The sequence below is a fragment of the Pituophis catenifer genome, unplaced genomic scaffold (assembly GCF_029215685.1).
Source record: "Pituophis catenifer annectens isolate HBS135680 unplaced genomic scaffold, rPitCat1.0.hap2 SCAF_10, whole genome shotgun sequence".
NCBI classification, from domain to species: Eukaryota; Metazoa; Chordata; class Lepidosauria; order Squamata; family Colubridae; genus Pituophis; species Pituophis catenifer.
The window spans coordinates 25040070-25060095 of NW_027256890.1; the positions used below are offsets into that span (position 1 = coordinate 25040070).

The window sequence follows — 20026 nt, forward strand, 5'->3', positions numbered from 1 at the left end:
ATTACTAATTATCTAATTTCTCATATTACCAATCTAATAAGTATCTTTATAGTATAATCCTCATTAATCTCTTTTCATACAAATTATTTTCAAATATTTATATTATGACATTCATTTCTTAGTCCTCAATCAACAATAGTCGTATCACTTTGTAGCAAAATATTGACGTGTGACCAACCTCTGCAAAGATAAAGAATAGAATAGAATAACGAAGTTGGAAGGGACCTTGGAGGTCTTCTAGTCTAACCCTCTGCTTAGGCAGGAAGCCCTACACCACTTTTTTTTTATTATTATTATTTGATTTATATGCCGCCTTTCTCCGGAGACTCAGGGCGGCTTACAGTGCGTTAAGCAATAGCCTTCATACTTTTGTATATACCTGCTTAGTAGGGCTTTCGGCCCCCCCCTAAGCGGTGTTCTTGTTTATACAAAGTCAGCTTATTGCCCCCCACAATCCGGGTCCTCATTTTACCTACCTCGGAAGGATGGAAGGCTGAGTCAACCTTGAGCCTGGTGAGATTCGAACTTACAGTAATTGCAGACAGCTGGTGTTAAATTACAGTGCTTTTAGTCTGCAGAGCTATCCAGCTATCCACTTCAGACAAATGGTTATCCAACCAACCCTGAACACTTTTCATACAGGCTTTTCCCCACCTTACAACCCCACAATTGAGCCCAGAATTTATGTCGTCGAGTGAGGAATTCGTTAACGGAGTTTTGCCCCATTCTACAACTTTTCTTGCCGCAACCGACTTGCATTTATGACGGTGGCTGTGTTCCCGCCGGGGGGGGGTGTCACGCCATCCCCTTTGGCGACCTTATGACAATCAAAATCAACGAGGGAAGCCGGATATCGCTTAACAACCGGGCCACTAACTGAACAACAACTGGAGCGATTCAACTGAACAAACGCGGCGAGAAAAACCGTAAAACTTCACAAATTTTCTCACTTAAGTGACATAAATCCTGGGCTTGATTGAGGTCGCGAGTGGAGGATTACCTGCATAGGGTTTTCCTGCTGGAGGAAAAGGGGTTGGACTAGAAGACCTCTAAAGTCCCTTCCAACTCTGTGGTTCTGTTAAGCCTCTGTTTCTCTAACTTGATTTCCGGAAAAGCTGTATTGTATGAACATCTGGAAACAAGCTATGTTGGCTCCCATCTTATAGCCTATATAGGTACTTGATGGCTCAAGGTTTTCCCAGAGATAATGGATTTCATGTTTTATTCATTGATAAAAGCATTTGTGCTCAGGCCAGAAACATTTTTTAAATGTATTATCGTGGTAGTAGTTACTCTTAGGGGAAAAGTAGTACCGTCTCTCTCAAAGTAGCAAGGCTTGTATTAGGCTTTCGTAGTTAGTTATTCAGGAAGTGTGTTCCAAATTCAGAGATGGAATACAGGTAAGTCCTCGATTTCTGTTGCTAAGTGAAACATTTGTTAAGTTGAGTTTTACCCCCATTTTCTTGCCACGCTTGTTAAGTCAGTCACGGCAGTTGTTAAGTGAGTGACAGAGTTGCTAAGTGAGTCTGGCTTCCCCTCCTTTCCCCCCCCCCCCCACTTGTTGACTTGGCTTGTCGGAAGGTCGCAAAAAGGGGGATTTATGTGACCCTGGGACTCTGCAACCGTCATAAATAGGAGTCAGTCAGCAAGCCTCTGAATTTTGATCAGGTGAAAATTGGCCACAAGTCACTCTTTTCCAGTGGCGTCGTAACTTTGAACGGTTGCTAAATGAGCTGTTGTAAGTCGAGGACTACCCTGTATCTGTGGGTAGGCACGGATGGAGTGTGTTAAGAAAGGCTGTTGCCCTCATGCCATCCTGCTAGCCACCCAGAGACCTCAAGATGTTGGGGGGAAATTGGGATTCAGTGGGCTCTTTGGCCTGGTTAGGACATTTTATGAAGGTTTTGTTAGATATTTAAAGGGCTGTCATGGCAAGACCTGAGCAAACAATTTATATATTCCAAAAAGGGGATTTCGAGTAAACATTGGGGCAGGTGGTGGGATAAACGGAATTCTATTCTGTTCTATTATTTTACAGAATAACATTCTATTCTATTCTATTCTATTCTATTCTATTCTATATTTTACATTCTATTCTATTCAACTCTATATTTTACATTCTATTCTATTCTATACATTCTATTCTATTCTATTCTATTCTATATTTTACATTCTATTCTATTCTATATTTTACATTCTATTCTATTCAACTCTATATTTTACATTCTATTCTATTCTATACATTCTATTCTATTCTATTCTATTCTATATTTTACATTCTATTCTATTCTATATTTTACATTCTATTCTATTCAACTCTATATTTTACATTCTATTCTATTCTATACATTCTATTCTATTCTATTCTATTCTATATTTTACATTCTATTCTATTCTATATTTTACATTCTATTCTATTCAACTCTATTCTATATTTTACATTCTATTCTATTCAACTCTATTCTATATTTTACATTCTATTCTATTCTATATTTTACATTCTATTCTATATTTTACATTCTATTCTATTCTATACATTCTATTCTATTCTATTCTATATTTTACATTCTATTCTATTCTATATTTTACATTCTATTCTATATTTTACATTCTATTCTATTCTATACATTCTATTCTATTCTATTCTATATTTTACATTCTATTCTATTCAACTCTATTCTATATTTTACATTCTATTCTATATTTACATTCTATTCTATACTTTGTATTCTATTCTATATTTTACATTCTGTACTATTCTATTTTCTATTCTGGTTTCTCTTCTCTTCTCTTCTATCCTCTATTCTATTCTATTCTATTCTATTCTATTCTATTCTATTCTATTCTATTCTATTCTATAGCCATGGTGGCTTATTGGTAGAATGGAGTATTGCAAGCTAATTCTGCCGACTGCCAGAAGTTCGAATCTCTATTCATCCCTGCATAAATTCCTGCCCTCCCCTAATAAAAATACCCCAGCTGTTCCTAGTTTAACAACAATTGAAAAAAACCTATCCACAGTGTGCAGATTGTCTTCCGGCACCATTATGACTGGTCAGAAAACTACTGTATAGCTTGGGGGTTTGTTTGTTTTTTAAAAAAAAATTAATGCTTTTTTTTTTTAAAAAAAACAACCCGTTGCTATCCTGAAATACCGACTGTCAAATCCGTGGCGCTGTCTTTATCCTCCCCTTTAGCGGTTGCATCTGTTATCATCTCCTAACCCCCGTCCAATGGTCCTTTATTAGACAGTGCTCGGTGGGGTGTTAGCAAAGCGCCGTTTCCTCCGGCAAAGAGCAGGCCAACAGTCACAGCCAGGGGTAGAGTGCAGCCGAAGTCGTAAAATATGATTTATACTCATTGTCTTAATTGCCAGGGCTGCCCGCCCACCCTCCCAAGAACTGATTCACGTTGACTTTAATCAATCAGCTCGAGGGAGTGTCCGAAGCCCATTTTTGGGGGGGGAACCATTTCCGAAGGGCGTGTGGCGCTACTAAGTTTCCCGGCGGACGATCGCCGCGGAACATCTCAGCAGTGGTTTGAAGAAGAGCGGACAATGGATTTTGGTGGTCTAAAGGAATGTTCCAACATTTGAGGGGCTGCCCCAAAGAAGACTTGGGGAGTCAAGCTATTCTCCAAAGCACCTGAAGGCAGGACGAGAAGCAATGGGCGGAAAACCTATTCGGGAAAGAAGCAATCTAAAAACAAGGAGGAGGAATTTTCTGACGATTAGAACAATTAACCAGTGGAACAGCTTGCCACCAGAAGTTGTGGGTGCTCCATCACTGGAGGTTTTAAGAAGGGACTGGACAACCGTTTGTCTGGAATGGGATATAGATAAGAGAGATGATAGATGATAGATAGATAGATAGATAGATAGATAGATAGATAGATAGATAGATGATAGATAGATAAATATAGATGAGAGAGAGATGAGAGAGATGATAGAGAGAGAGATGAGAGAAAGATGAGAGATGATAGATATAGATGAGAGAGATGAGAGATAGATAGATAGATAGATAGATAGATAGATAGATAGATAGATAGATAGATAGATATAGATGAGATGAGAGAGAGATGAGAGAGAGAAATGAGAGATAGATAGATATAGATGAGAGAGATGATAGATAGATAGATAGATAGATAGATGATAGATAGATAAATATAGATGAGAGAGAGATGAGAGAGATGAGAGAGAGAGAGATGAGAGAAAGATGAGAGATGATAGATATAGATGAGAGAGATGATAGATAGATAGATAGATAGATAGATAGATAGATAGATAGATATAGATGAGATGAGAGAGAGATGAGAGAGAGAAATGAGAGATAGATAGATATAGATGAGAGAGATGATAGATAGATAGATAGATAGATAGATAGATAGATAGATAGATAGATAGATAGATGATAGATAAATATAGATGAGAGAGAGATGAGAGAGAGAGAGATGAGAGAAAGATGAGAGATGATAGATATAGATGAGAGAGATGATAGATAGATAGATAGATAGATAGATAGATAGATAGATAGATAGATAGATATAGATGAGATGAGAGAGAGATGAGAGAGAGAAATGAGAGATAGATAGATAGATATAGATGAGAGAGATGATAGATAGATAGATAGATAGATAGATAGATAGATAGATAGATATAGATGAGATGAGAGAGAGATGAGAGAGAGAAATGAGAGATAGATAGATAGATATAGATGAGAGAGATGATAGATAGATAGATAGATAGATAGATAGATAGATAGATAGATATAGATGAGATGAGAGAGAGATGAGAGAGAGAAATGAGAGATAGATAGATAGATATAGATGAGAGAGATGATAGATAGATAGATAGATAGATAGATAGATAGATAGATAGATAGATATAGATGAGATGAGAGAGAGATGAGAGAGAGAAATGAGAGATAGATAGATAGATATAGATGAGAGAGATGATAGATAGATAGATAGATAGATAGATAGATAGATAGATAGATAGATATAGATGAGATGAGAGAGAGATGAGAGAGAGAAATGAGAGATAGATAGATAGATATAGATGAGAGAGATGATAGATAGATAGATAGATAGATAGATAGATAGATAGATAGATAGATATGAGAGAGAGATGAGAGATATAGATGAGAGAGAGAGAGATGAGAGAGGAGATAGATAGATAGATAGATAGATAGATAGATAGATATAGATGAGAGATGAGAGAGAGAGATGAGAGAGAGAAATGAGAGATAGATAGAGATGAGAGAGATGAGAGAGATGATAGATAGATAGATGAGAGAGAGAGAGATAAATAGATAGATATAGATGAGAGAGAGAGATGATAGATAGATATAGATGAGAATGATAGACAGACAGACAGACAGACAGACGGACAGACAAGATAGATTGATAGATCAATATCTAGAGGTTATGGGTGATCCATCACTGGAGGTTTTCAAGAAGAGACAGACAGCCATTTGTCTGGGATGAGATAAGGGACTTTGGAGGTCTTCTAGTCCAACCCCCTGCTCAGGCAGGAAACCCTGTTCCATTTCAGACAAATGGCTGTCCGGTCTCTTCTTAAAAACCTTATTTTCAGGAAGGAAGGAATTGGAAGGAAAGAAGAAATTGGAAGGAAGGAAGGAAGGAAGGAAGGAATAACAAAAGTTGGAAGGGACTTTGGAGGTCTTCTAGTCCAACCCCCTGCTCAGGCAAGAAACCCTACACCAGGCACATGGTTATCCAATCTCTTCTTTAAAAACTCCCAGTGTTGGAGCATTCACAACTTCTGGAGGCAAGTTAATTTAACCAGTTGCAGGGATTTCACTTTTAACAACCGGGCAAGCCAAGGTGATAAAAGCGGGGCAAAACTTACTTAACCACTTGTCTGGCTTAGCAGTAGAAAGGTCGGTCTCCATTTGCGGTCGTAAGTCGAGGCCTGTCTGTATTGCAGAACAGAGTGGCATAAAAACCGAATTTATCTCAATTCTTTCTCTCTTGTTTTTCTCTCTCTCTTCAGCCGGCCTTGGGACACCCAGACTCCAAGCCCAGCACCAAGTCCAACATGCTTCGAGGCCGCATCCCTGCAACCTCCGCCGACGAGCAGCCCCACATCGGGAACTACCGCCTGCTGAAGACCATCGGCAAGGGCAATTTTGCCAAAGTCAAGCTGGCGCGTCACGTTTTGACGGGGAAAGAGGTGAGGGGGGGGCATCCCCGGAGAATCCAGTATAATAATAATAATTCTGGAAATTGTGCCAGAAGTTTGGATTTGAGTACAGCAAAAACCACTGGGAACATCAGGTTGAGAAAGTTTTAGAGAATGAGAAACTCAAGATCTTGTGGGACTTCAGGATTCAGACTGACAGGCACTTGGTCCACAACACACCTGACATAACAATAGTTGAAAAGAAAAAAGCATGGTTCATTGACATTGCAATACCTGGTGATGCATGGATTGAAGATAAGCAGCAAGAAAAAAATCACAAAGTACCGGGACTTGCAAATTGAAGTTGAGCGACTGTGGAAAAAGAAATCGTGTGTTGTCCCGATTGTAATTGGAGCCCTCGGAGCAATACCCAAAGGGCTACCCCGCTATTTAGAAATTCTAAATTTGCCGGACTTGAACATTTTGACTCTACAAAAAACCACCTTACTCGGAACAGCTTACATCCTCTGACGATACCTTAACAGTTCCTAGGTCCTTGGTTAGGACTCGAGCTGCTGAGCTATTAACCAGCCTCAAAGGCTGTGAATCTCACTAAAGATTAACCAATAATAATAATAACTTTATTGTCATTGTACGTGTATACACAGTATACCCATACAACGAAATTCACTTAACACCCAAAGACCAGGTCCAACACACATAACAATCCCCAAACACACTCCCACCCACCACAAATTCCCCACCCCTAAACCACCCAAACATCCACACAACAGACCAAGTAATTCCATCCAGCAGCTCACTGATGGTGGCCCTTTACTTCATGGTTGAGTGCAATTATAGCTCTGGGATAAAAACTATTCAGAAGACGTGTGGTTCCGAGTTTGAATTGTTCTGTATCTTCTGCCAGAAGGCAACAGTCCAAAAAGATTGTAAGCAGGATGGGAAGAGTCTTTGAGAATGTTATGCAACTTTCTCAAATAGCGAGATGCGAAGATGTCATCCAGGACTGGTAGCTGGAGTCCAATGATATTCTGGGCAGTTTTAATAATTCTCTGTAGAGCTTTTTTGTCCGCTAACAGAGCTGCTCCCATTCCATGCAAGAATGCCGTATGTCAGGACACTCTCAATGGTGCTGCGATAGTAGGACAGAAGGAGATGCCGAGATAGATTTATCTTCCTGAGCATTCTCAGGAAGGACAGCCTCTTCTGTGCCTTCTTCACAAGCATGTTAGCATTCATAGTCCATGAGAGGCAGCTAAATTTCATCCAAAACAAAAACACCAAAAAACCCGAGGGAAGGTAATTCTAATGTAGCTGTTGTGGCTGAAAGTCAAATTTTACTTGTCTTTAGAAATGGGCTTCCCTATAATCTTCCTTTTTTTTTAGAGTGCCAGGAAACTCACGTCGTTTTGCAGAGCCTTAGAGACACCCAGAAGGGGCAAACCGCTGTTATCTTGTCTGTGACTTTTTTGTGTTGTCTTCTCGTTCAGGTGGCTGTGAAAATAATCGACAAGACGCAGTTGAATTCCTCCAGCTTACAGAAGGTAAGAAGGTTTTCCGGATTTTCGGTGCCGTATTTCCTTCGGTGTGGACGGTGTGCGAAATGGCTGGCTTTTTAATCTCGCTTTTGTTTCTAACGGCGGGGGGGGAACGAGTCTTTAGCAGCGATTGCCCCTCTCTCCCCGATAAGAGGTTTCAGGACTGTGCAAAATGTGAGACTTTCCTCGAGTTTTCATGAGCCTCAGCTAGTAGAGGATGCTGGGATTTGTTGGTCCACATCCAGACAACCTTACCTTACCTTCCCCTCCCCTCTCCTAACTTCCCTTCTTTGCAGGCACAGTTGCCTTGCTTTTGGGGCTTTAACAGATTAAATTGCAGATTTAAAAGGTTTAATCCAGTGAGCAAAACAGTCTAGCTCAGTGTTTCTCAAACTTAGCAATTTAGGTGTCTGGGCTTCAACTCCCAGAATCCCCAGCCAGCATGCTTTAAGAGAGGTAACCTTCAGGTCCCAGAATTCCCCAGCCAATTTGCTTTAAGATGTGTGGATTTCAACTCCCAGAATCCCCCAGCCAGCATGCTTTAAGAGACTTCAGCTCCCAGAATCCCCCAGCCAGCATGCTTTAAGAGACTTCAGCTCCCAGAATCCCCCAGCCAACTTGCTTTAAGATGGGGGGGCTTCGACTCCCAGAATCCCCCAGCCAGCCTGCTTTACGATCTGTGGGCATCAAGTTCCAGAACTCCCCAGCCAGCATTCTGTAAAGCCCCTCCATCCCATGAGTTTTGGCGCCAAGAGGAGAATTCTGGGAATGGCAGTCCCAGCACACCCAGAAGGCCCTATGGTTGGGTGTGTGTATATATGTGTGTGTATGGGGAAAGCTGCTTCCAGATAGGGGAGCACAGCCATTCAGAGTCCTGCAAGTAACTTTCCCTGTTGCTTTTTCTCCTTCTCCTCCTCTTTTCCTCCAGCTCTTCCGGGAAGTGCGAATAATGAAGGTTCTGAATCACCCAAATATAGGTGAGAACGCCAGCCGGGGAAGGGGGGGGGCTTCCCCTCTTGTTCCCTCCTCCCTTCCAGATGTTGCTCTTCCCTTATCTGCCTGTTGTGGTGGCAAGCAGCAGATGAGCCTGGCCTGTCAAGCATCGCCCCAGCCTTTCGGTTGCTCTCAACATCTGGCTTTGCTGCATGGAGTTTGAGAAAGTTCGTTTCTGGCACATCTGGGAATGGGGTGTTCCCTTGTCTCCTTGGGCAGCATCCTATCCCGATCCTGAAAACCTACGGAGTTGGGGGGGCTGCCACTCCTCCCTCCGGCAGTGCCATTCGACCAAGTGTGGGTCATCCTCGACTAACCACAGTTCATTTAGCGACCGTTCGAAGTTAACCACAGGAGTGACGCAAGCAATTTTGCTTGTCAGAAGTCAGCTGGGAAGGTTGCAAGTGGTTTTTTTTTTTTTCCGGGGTGGGGTGTGTCCCATGGCGAGAAAGAGGCCCTGGGTAGATTCAGGAGGGTCTCTAGGACAACTCAACTCTGGTCAACCCACCACGGGTTGACCTCCGGTGGTCCTTGACTTACAACCGTTTGTTTAGTGACCGCTCAAAGTTACAACCGCACTGAAAAACGTAGCTTACCACCATTATTTCACACTTACGACCATTGGAGAATTCCCATGATCGTCTTCTTTTAACGACCCCATAATCCCTTGCGGGGTGGACTCTGGGCAACTGAATGGAGCTAGCCGAGTATTTATTGGCCGGATGCCTTTCCTGTCGCCAATGCGGAGTTTTGTTCAGTAGATATATAGAGAATTCCCACAATTATGTGTTCAAAATTCAGACGCTTGGCACGGGCTCCTATTTATGGCGGTCGCCGCATCCCGTGATCCTCTTTTGCAACCATCTGTCCAGGCAGGAGGCCAGATTCACTTAATAACCATAGCAGTGATTCCCTTAACAACTGTGGCAAGGAAGGTCGTAAAATGGAACAAGTTTTACTTAACTACTGTCTCGCTTAGCGACGGAAATGGGGCTCGGTTGTGGTCGTAAATCGAGGACTGGCTGTAATGGCTTCCTCTTAACCTGCAGCTGTGTTTCCTCTTTTCATCCTGAGCCAGGTGTGTCCGGTTTCTTTCTTTGGCCAGGTGTTTCTAATCTCACACTATTTTCCTCCCTTTTTTTTTTTTTTTTTTTGCCTTTCAGTTAAATTATTTGAAGTCATAGAGACGGATAAGACGCTGTACCTCGTCATGGAGTATGCCAGCGGAGGTGAGCTCCAAATTCCAGGAATCTGATGATGGGATTTGCAAAGATCACACTTTAGAATAGACTAGAATTCTTTATTGGCCACGTGTGATTGGACATACAAGGAATTTGTCTTCGGTGCATAAGCTCATGGTGTACATAAAAATAGACTCATCAAGAATCATAAAATACAAGCAACAAGGTTATAGTCATAAGTAGAAAAGGAGATAGGTAATAGGAAGGATGAGAAGAAGAATAGTAATACAGTCTTAGTAAATAGCTTGACAGTGTTGTGGGAATTAGTTGTTTAGCAGAGTGATGGCAAAGGGAAGGAAGGAAGGAAGGAAGGAAGGAAAATTGGAGAGAGAGTAGAGTAGAATAGAACAGAACAGAACAGAACAGAACAGAACAGAACAGAACAGAACAGAATAGAATAGAATAGAATAGAATAGAATAGAATAGAATAGAATAGAATAGAATAGAACAAAAGCAGTAAGCAAGTGATTTCTCCCAGAAAAGACAAAAGAGGCAATTTAAATCTGCTTTTTCGAAACTTTAAAAGGGGGGGACACCATCCCTTGTTGTTATGACCAATGATGGTGATTTCTAAATTGGGGAGGGATTTTTTTCTTTCCCTCCTCCTCCCCAGAAATCACTTGCTTACTGCTTTTGCTTCTGCTGCATTGAGTGGCCCCTGAATCCCTGGAGGCGTCATTGGACAGGCTTCCTGAGAAGGGCATATGGTCCATTAGGGATAACAAAAGACTTCGCCACAACAGATGGGTGAAAGCTATCCTTGCCCCCACCCCCCACCTGGAGATGGCAGGGCTGAAATAAAAGTAAGACAGCTGGCTGGGGAAGGAGAGGGGGCTGCTTTTCCTATAGAAAGCCAGGTGGGGACTGAGACCCACCTAGGCAGAGAATGGGCCCCTCCTGGCTTTGCCTGATTCTGGCAGATAAAAATATCCTGATCCATCCACTGGAGAAGGTTATAGAGGGATTTCTGTCCAGCAAGCAAGAAAGCCAAGTGATGCTTTCGGTAGCGGCAAGCTGAGAAAGTTTTGAGACGGCAATTGGCAGTTTTAGAGCAATGATTCTCAACGTTAGCAGTGTTAAGATAGGTGGGTTTTAATTCCCAGAATTCCCCAGCCAACGTGCGATAGATGGATGGAGGGAGGGAGGTATAGATAGATAGATGAATAAATAGATGAGAGAGAGAAGATAGATGATAGATGGATGGATGGATGGATGGATGGATGGATGGATGGATAGATAGATAGATAGATAGATAGATAGATAGATAGATAGATAGATAGATAGATAGATAGATAGATGAGAGAGAGAAGATAGATGATAGATAGATAGATAGATAGATAGATAGATAGATAGATAGATAGATAGATAGATAGATAGATTGATTGATTGATTGATTGATTGATTTAATTCTTTATTGGCCAAGTGTGATTGGACACACAAGGAATTTGTCTTTGGTGCATATGCTCTCAGTGTCCATAAAAAGACAAGATACATTTGTCAAGAATCTTAAGGTACAACACTTAATGATAGTCGTAGGGTACAAATAAGCAATCGAATCATACTAGGAAACAATCAATATAAATCGTAAGGATACAGCAACAAATCACAGTCAAACAGTCATAAGTGGGAGGAGATGGGTGATAGGAACGATGAGAATTTATGATGGGTGGGCTTCAGTTCCCAGGATTCCCCAGCCAGCGTGCTTTAAGATGTCTGGGCTTCCGGCTGGAGAATTCTGGGAGTTCAAGTCCATCCATCTTAACTTAGCCAAGGTTGAGAAACACTCGTTGCGGGCCATGTGTCTAGCTGTGGTTGTATCCCAGCAGCAAAAAAATGGTTAGCTTTTCTCACCATTGCTCCCTGTCCCATCTCTGTCCCTTACTGGATTTCCTGATTTTTGTTGCATTTTTTTGTTCCACATGAAAAGACAGATTCATATCTCTCTCTCTCTCTCTCTCTCTCTCTCTCTCTCTCTCTCTCTCTCCCTCCCTCCCTCCCTCCCTCCCTCCCTCCCTCTCCCTCTGCTTGGTCAATCAATTTCTTTCTTTCTTTCTTTCTTTCTTTCTTTCTTTCTTTCTTTCTTTCTTTCTTTCTTTCTTTCTTTCTTTCCTTCCGTCCTTCCTTCCTTCCTTCCTTCCTTCCTTCCTTCTTCTTTCTTTCTTTCTTTCTTTCTTTTTTTCTTTCTTTCTTTCTTTCTTTCTCTTTCTTCCTCCAGGCGAAGTCTTTGACTACTTAGTGGCTCATGGAAGAATGAAAGAGAAGGAAGCGCGGGCAAAATTCCGACAGGTTGGTGCTTGCGCCTCCTTTTATTAAAATGTGAAAAGCCAGAACCAGTAAGGAGAGCTCTTGCCACCATTTAACTGCCTGGCAAAAAGGAAAGTGGAATTTGATGTTCACAGTGCCAGGGGGGTGGGGGGAGACGGGGGGGGGGGGAGACGGCCGCCCAAATTTTGCTCCTGGTCGAATTTGGCTTCTTGACCAAAACTCACCTTTTTAGGATCTCCAGGTTGATAAACACGGCTTTTGGAATTTTTAAAAGCTTGGGTGGTAGAGGAAACGGAAGGTGCTGCTCCAAGATAGCTATAACTTCATTCTGGGAAAAATTCTCCTCCTTTGCTGGCCTCCCCCCGGTTGGGTGTTGCTGAACAGTGAATGATGGAGACAACCAAAAAAAAAAAAAAAAATTCCCCTTCTCAACCAGACCAAAGCACCATTTTTAGTCCAACGTTTCTTGGCCGATTGGGCATGTGTGGGTGATGAGTTTTCCTTCCTTCTGCTACGCAAAGGTGTTTATCACCGTCCTTCCGTTCATCCAGATGTTGACGACACGAAAGCTTTTTAAAAGCTTTTTTAACGTCCCTTATCTCCCCTCCCAAAGCGGAAAGCAGTTTCGAAGCAGCAGGTTCGTTGCAACAACGATAGTATTAGGATGCAAACTCTTGATCCTCATTTCCCAGGATTCACATCAAGGCCTGGCCTCCCCACTGCCTTTGATCTCCCTTCTTAGGGAGTCCTGGTTTAAGGGAGAGGATGTTTAGTTTCTCATTCATTTCGGAAACGCCCCTTCTCATTCCCCCAGGCCAGAGAATCCCCTTCCTCTTGGGTCCTCCATGCCTCGTTCTCCTTTCCTTATAAAGCCGCCTTAACTAGCCAATTTCAACTGTATCGTGCATGGAACTTCTGAAAATCGGTTCCTTAACATTAGTCATACATCGTAAAATCAAGATCGAGTTGGAAATTGAACCCGGAAAAGGACTTGGGAACTGAATACCGGTGGGCGGGAGGGAAGAGAGGAAGAGGGAGCCTCATTGGATCATTGCTGCAAGAACTTTGCCCCCCCTCTCCCCCCCAGGAAAAATCAACCCCCCACCCACTGCACAAACCTGCTTTTCTGGATGCTGTGTGCGAATGATGCAACGATGAATCCTAATTTATGCAGCTCTTTTTGCTTTCTGGGAAAAGACACTACCTCCACACCCACTTCTTTGCTCCATCCTTCACCTTCAACTCCAAGCGATCGGGGGGGGGGAATGGGGGGGGGTCTGGACAACACCAGGGGTGAAATGCTCTGAAGTCTGCTACTGGTTTGCTGCGTGCGCGCTTCGCATGCATGCACACCGCAGGCGCTAAGAATCCTTTTTTGTTATTTGCTATTTGATTATACGCAGTGGATTTGTAGAGAATAAGATGAATAAGTTTATGCAAAGCTATTAAGTAAGGAATGTTTCCAGGAAGAATCAATATGAGTTTATGGAGTAAAAAGTAAAAATAAGGTTTTTACAATATAATTTATTTGAGATTGGGTTAAAATATTTTGTTAATCTGTTAATATTTGTAAGGGTTGGAGATGTAATGGTTAATTGTAATTGGGCTCTGATTGTGCAATGCTGGAAGAAAGAAGACATGCTTATTATTGAAGAACGGACAAGAATGAAGTTGGATTGATTACTTTCAAGCAATAATTGGTTTAAATAGTTATATTCAGGGGAGTTAAAGTGCAAAAGGGAGATAAATCTATAGATAGTTAGCTTATGGTTTTTTTTATGTTTGTTAAATGCTATATCCTGTATTTGCTCTGGGAAGTCTGGGGGGGGAGGGAAAATATGTGTAAAATTTTTTAAAACTTTTCAATTAAAAAAAAAAAGAATCCTTTTTTGGGGCTGATGCAATACCTGAGTGAGTCTGATTACGCTGATGCAGAAATTGCCGTGTTTTTTTTCACCCTTCTTCTTCTTACCCCTTTCCTTCCAGATAGTTTCTGCTGTGCAGTACTGTCACCAAAAATTCATTGTACATAGAGACTTGAAGGTAAGTGGAACAGGAGGGGAAGGCCTCAGTTTACCCATGGGCCGGCCGTAGTTCACCCTTGCCAAAGCGGAGCTCAGAATCGGCTCAGCCGAGTTCTGCTCTTGTTTTAGCAAGAGCAGAACTTGGGTCGCAGGAACTGGGTATGTCTAGTTTAATGAGGACTAGGGGAGACATGATAGCAGTCTTCCAATATTTGAGGGGCTGCCCCAAAGAAGAGGGAGTCAAGCTATTCTCCAAAGCACCTGAGGGCAGGACAAGAAGCAACGGGTGGAAATTAATCTAGGAGAGAAGCAACTTAGAACTAAGGAGAAATTTCCTGACAGTGAGAACAATTAACCAGTGGAACAACTTGCCTCCAGAAGTTGTGAATTCTCCAACACTGGAAGTTTTTAAGAAGAGGTTGGATAACCATTGGTCTGAAGTGATGTAGGGTTTCCTGCCTAAGCAGGGGGTTGGACTAGAAGACCTCCAAGGTCCCTTCCAACTCTTGTTAGTCTGTAAATCCTGCTCTTTATCTAGCTTGCCAATTCAGGCTTGGCTTGAGTTTCTCTACCTGTTGCTTCCGGCCCCACCGATCCTTCCCGTCAACCATGTCTGGCATAACGTGGCTGATGGCCCGTGGGTTGAAAGGCGGCCTTAGGACAAGTTTTCTTTCCCCAGCCAGATGCTCTTGAAGTGCCTTTCATCCACGGCCAGCCAGCCAGCCAGCATCTGGAGTTAGAGCCCAGGACAGCTGGAGCACGTGGGCTTCTGCCCTCAACCCTCCCTTGTTTCCCCCCTCCCTCCCTCCCCCCAAGAGTATATCAAATTCCCTCCCCCTTCTGTGAACATTAATATTGAATATCAAGAGCCCCCATTATCCCTCTTTTTTTTTTTTTCCTTCCGAACCTTATGAAGCCGTATGAGCGAAATATCTCTCGGGCTTTCAAAGCCAGAATTCGACATCTCGCCTTAGCCAAACCGGTCGCGGGACAATTTTAACAAATCGTATTTAATTATTTAAAATATTTTTTTAAAAATATATATATATATATATTTCACATTTCATTCTGTCCAGGTGCCTTGGAAAATAGCTTTGATGCCCCATTCCCTCCTCTTTTATTTATTTATTTATTTATTTGGTTCGATTTATATGCCGCCCTTTTCCGGAGACTCAGGGCGGCATACAATGCGTTAAGCAACAGCCTTCGTACTTTTTGTATATACCTGCTTAGTAGGGCTTTCGGCCCCCCCTAAGTGGTGTTCTTTTTTATACAAAGTCAGCTTATTGCCCCCACAATCCGGGTCCTCATTTTACCTACCTCGAAAGGATGGAAGGCTGAGTCAACCTTGCGCCTGGTGAGATTTGAACTCGCAGTAATTGCAGGCAGCTGGTGCTACTTAATAGCACTTTAGACTGCTGTGCCACCAAGGCTCCTTTTCCCACATATGGGAAAACTGCTTTTTCCCATATGTGAGATTATTGTAAAAATGTACACAAATGATGAAATAGATATAATTATTAATTAAATAAGAAATTGAAATGAGAATAGAGATTAAATAGAAATTCGGGGCTGCTCGAATACCACTTTAGATTGAACAGGAAAGGGAAACAACAGAAGAGAGGGGAAGGAGTAGAGAAAGAGAGGAAGGGAGAAGAGGGGGGTAGAGAGAAGAAAGGGAAAAGAAGAGGAAGAAAAGGGAGGGGAAGGAGGAGCAGGAGAGAAGGTTAGAAGGGGAAGAAGAGAGGAGTCGGGGAAGGGAAGGGGGAAGTGGGAAAGGGAAGGAGAGGAAGAACAAAGAAAGTAAGAGGAGAAAAAGGAAGGAAAAGGAGGAGAAGAAGAAAGGAAAAAGGAGAGGAAAAAATAGGAGGGGAAAGAGGAGCAGGAGAGAAGGTTAGAAGGGGAAGAAGAGAGGAGTCGGGGAAGGGAAGGGGAAGTGGGAAAGGGAAGGAGAGGAAGAACGAAGAAAGTAGGAAGAGATAGAGGAAGGAAGAGAAGCGGAGGAGAAGGTTGTGGCAAAATAAAGAAGGGTAAATGGTAAAAGAGCAGCCCCAAACAATTAAAAATTAAAAATCAAAGTTAAAAGATAAGGTGAATGAAAGAGTGGATAAATGACTGTACATTTAAATATGTTTATGAGAAACAAATAAAAACTTTTTTGAAAAAAAAAATACTGGAAGACGCTATCCTGTCTCCCCTTTTCTTCACTTGACTAGCCGTGCCCAGTTCCTGCAACCGTTCCTCCCTTCCAACTCTGTTATACTGTTCGGTTAGGGTTAGGGTTATTCAGAGCGCATGGATATGTTTAGGAGGGGCAAGTCTGGCCTATCGGCATTTCCTGGTAAAATACATGGGAAAATCCCATTGGCCGGAAAAGCCACTGTTAGCCTCCAGTCCCCTAATCCTCTTGGTTGCTCGGCCCCTTCTCAATTTCTCCCCCCACCTTCTCCTCTTCTCTCCCCCCCTCCCCCCCCAGGCAGAAAATCTGCTCTTAGATGCCGACATGAACATCAAGATTGCAGACTTCGGTTTCAGCAACGAATTCACGTTCGGCAACAAGCTTGACACGTTCTGCGGGAGCCCCCCGTACGCCGCGCCCGAATTATTCCAGGGCAAGAAGTACGACGGACCGGAGGTGGACGTCTGGAGCCTCGGGGTTATCCTTTACACACTGGTCAGCGGCTCCCTGCCCTTCGATGGGCAGAACCTCAAGGTACCTCCACCTCCTGCTTCGGACAGGAAGGGCGGTGCAGAGGGAGAGGTGGGGGTGGACGGCAGAAAAGATGATTGGCAGTTCACTCCCTTCCATCCGGGGCGTGGCTTAGAAAGCGATGCTTGAGCAGGATCCCCAGGAATGTCTGGGACTCTGTACATCCTCTTCCTTGTTACCTGTTTTTTTCTTGTTACCTTCTGGGAAGAGGCTTCGTGGTACCCGAAGCAGAACCTCCAGATTCGGTCACGGTTTTGTTCCATATACAGTCGTGGCCCCAAATTGTGGAAGCCTTTTGGGAAAAGTGTATTTTCTAAAACTTAGCTAATAACACCACTTTTTTTTTTTGGGGGGGGGGGGAAATAGCACCATAAAAGCTTTTTGCAGCCCATTTTTTAGGCTTTTTGCAGCCCGTTTTCCAAGGCTTTTCATGGCCCTTTTTTGGGGCCGTTTTTGAGGCTTTTTTTGGCCTGTTTTTTTCTGAAAAAATGGCCTGAAAAAAGCCTCAAAAACCAGCCCATAAAGCCTTAAAAACAGGCCGAAAAAAGACCTGAAATGAAGGGCCAAAAAAAGCCCAAAAAACAGGGTTTGCAGAGGCCAAAAAGCGGGTGGGTGGGGCTTCGACAATATTTGGTCTGTAAGACGGACAGACATTTTCTCCCCCTTTTGGGAGACAAAAAAGTGTGTCTTATAGTCCGAAAAATACGGTATATTGCAATTTAAAACCTTTTTAAAAAACCCATTTAAGATAAAGCTGCTAGCTCTCTTGAAGGAGAGTGTGAGCACCTGCACAAGTCCTTTTCTTGTCCTGCTTAAAATGAACGTTTCCTTCCCCCCCCCCCCCCCCAAATATCACTTCTTCTCCTTTTGCAGGAGCTGCGAGAACGGGTTTTGAGGGGGAAGTATCGCATCCCCTTCTACATGTCCACGGACTGTGAGAACCTGCTGAAAAAATTCCTCATCCTGAACCCTAGCAAGAGAGGCACTTTAGAGGTGAGCCCCCTGGAAGTGGGCTTGAGGAAATGCTAATAAATTCTGGTACCCTCTTTGGAGTTTCCTTGGGAAACAAAGGCTCCTTGGAGATCAAGAATGGGAAAATATTTGTAGCTCAAGAGTTGAAATGAGGGCTCCTTGGTGCTCTCTGACCTCCGTGGTTTTCTTGCAGACGTTTCAAGACCCAACTAGGCAACCTCATCAGTGCTAGAAGGGAAGGAGGATTTACCCTCTGCAAGCAAGCTGTTAATATAGAAACAGGGAGCAAAGGCCCCTCCCTTCTAGCACTGAAGATGTTACTTAGTTGGGTCATGAAATGTCTGCAAGAAAGCCACCAAGCTCAGAGAGCACCAAGGACCACACACTTCTTCTCCTCCTCTCCTTCTCCTCCTCCTCTTCCACTTCTCCTCCTCCTCCTCTTCTTCTTCCTCCTTCACTTCTTCTTCCTCCTCCTCCACTTCTTCTTCTTCTCCTCCTCCTCCTCCTCCTCCTCTGCTTCTTCTTCTTCTTCTCCTTCTCCTTCTCCTTCTCCTCCTTCTCCTTCTCCTTCTTCTTCTCCTTCTTCTTCTTCTTCAACTGATGATGTTACCTAGTTGGGTCATGAAACATCTGCAAGAAAGCAACTAAGCTCAAGAGAGCATTGAGGACCCCACAGCCCTCCTTCTCCTCTCCCCTTCCTCCTCCTCCTCCTCACAAACCTTCTAGCATTGATGATGTTACCTAACTGGGTAATGAAATGTCTGCAAGAAACATCACTAACCTCAGAGAGCACCAAGGGACCACACAGTCCTCCTTCCTTTTCCTCTTCCTCTCCCTCCCTCCCTCCCTTCCTCCTCTCTAGCAAACCTTCTAGCACTGAATATGTTACCTAGTTGGGTCATGAAACATCTGCAAGAAAGCCACCAAACTCAGAGAGCACCAAGGACCACACACTTCTCCTCCTCCTCCTCCTCGTCCTCCTCCTCGTCCTCGTCCTCCTCCTCCTCCTCCTCCTCCTCCTCCACTTCTTCTTCTCCTTCTCCTCCTCTTCTTCTGCTTCTTCTTCTCCTTCTTCTTCTGCTTCTTCTCCTTCTTCTGCTTCTGCTTCTTCTGCTGCTGCTGCTTCTCCTCCTCCTCCTCCTCCTCCTCCTCTTCCACTTCTCCTTCTCTTCCTCCTCCTCCTCTTCCTCCTCCTCCTCCACTTCTTCTTCTCCTTCTCCTCCTCTTCTTCTGCTTCTTCTTCTCCTTCTTCTTCTTCTGCTTCTTCTCCTTCTGCTTTCTTCTTCTGCTGCTGCTGCTGCTTCTCCTCCTCCTCCTCCTCCTCCTCCTCCTCCTCCCTCCTCCTCCTCCTCTCCTTCTCCTCCTCCTCCTCCTCCTCCTCCTCCTCCTTCTTCTTCTTCTTCTTCTTCTTCTTCTTCTTCTTCTTCTTCTTCTTCTTCTTCTTCTTCTTCTTCTTCTTCTTCTTCTTCTTCTTCTTCTTCTTCTTCTTCTTCTTCTTCTTCACTGAAGATGTTACCTAGTTGGGTCATGAAACCCTCTGCAAGGAAACCACCAAGCCTTGGATACCTTCTGCCGAGAGGGGCTTAAGTTTTTGCAAAAAGTGGGGAGGCTGGTTCATCTAACCTCAAAGAGGCCTGTTGTCCTGCACCACACGTTTCCCTGGATTAGTAAGGGAGGGGTTGAGCCTTATAAGCCCGTCTCCAGGAGATTAGCGAGAGCTAATTAGATTCCCCCTGTCATTTCTGTCTGGTTTAATCCCTACCCATCTGCTGGAGGAGGAGAATCCAGATGCAAGGGCTGTAAAAAATCGGGAGCTTGATCACTCCTCATCCCAGCAGGCACAGCTGCCCCAGGGAGTGAAAGGGCAGAAGAGGACAGAGTAGGGTCGCCTCCTCAACTCTGCCCGCAATCATAGCAAACCCCAAAAAGTCTGCTCCATTCCCCCCCCCCCCCAAATCATTTTTCCGGAGATTGTAGGAGAGAACCAAAAAAACGGACAATTTCTGAGCCCCTTTTTCCCCCAGCTCTAAAGCGATGAAAAAAGGACAGCTTCCCGTTTGAAATAGAATAGAATAACAGAGTTGGAAAGGGACCTGGGAGGTCTCTAGTCCAGCCCTCTG

At 43.4% G+C, this 20026-nt stretch overlaps 1 protein-coding gene across 1 annotated transcript in view; it reads left to right on the top strand.

Annotated features, from left to right (window-relative positions):
* Nucleotides 1-20026, top strand: part of MARK2 (microtubule affinity regulating kinase 2) — a 127131-nt gene that overhangs the window by 86737 nt on the left and 20368 nt on the right. Inside the window, 8 exon segments of the mRNA XM_070950945.1 lie at nt 6014-6193; nt 7654-7707; nt 8630-8678; nt 9858-9923; nt 12151-12221; nt 14187-14243; nt 16701-16937; nt 17808-17927. Of these exon segments, the coding sequence (XP_070807046.1) occupies nt 6014-6193; nt 7654-7707; nt 8630-8678; nt 9858-9923; nt 12151-12221; nt 14187-14243; nt 16701-16937; nt 17808-17927 (834 nt within the window).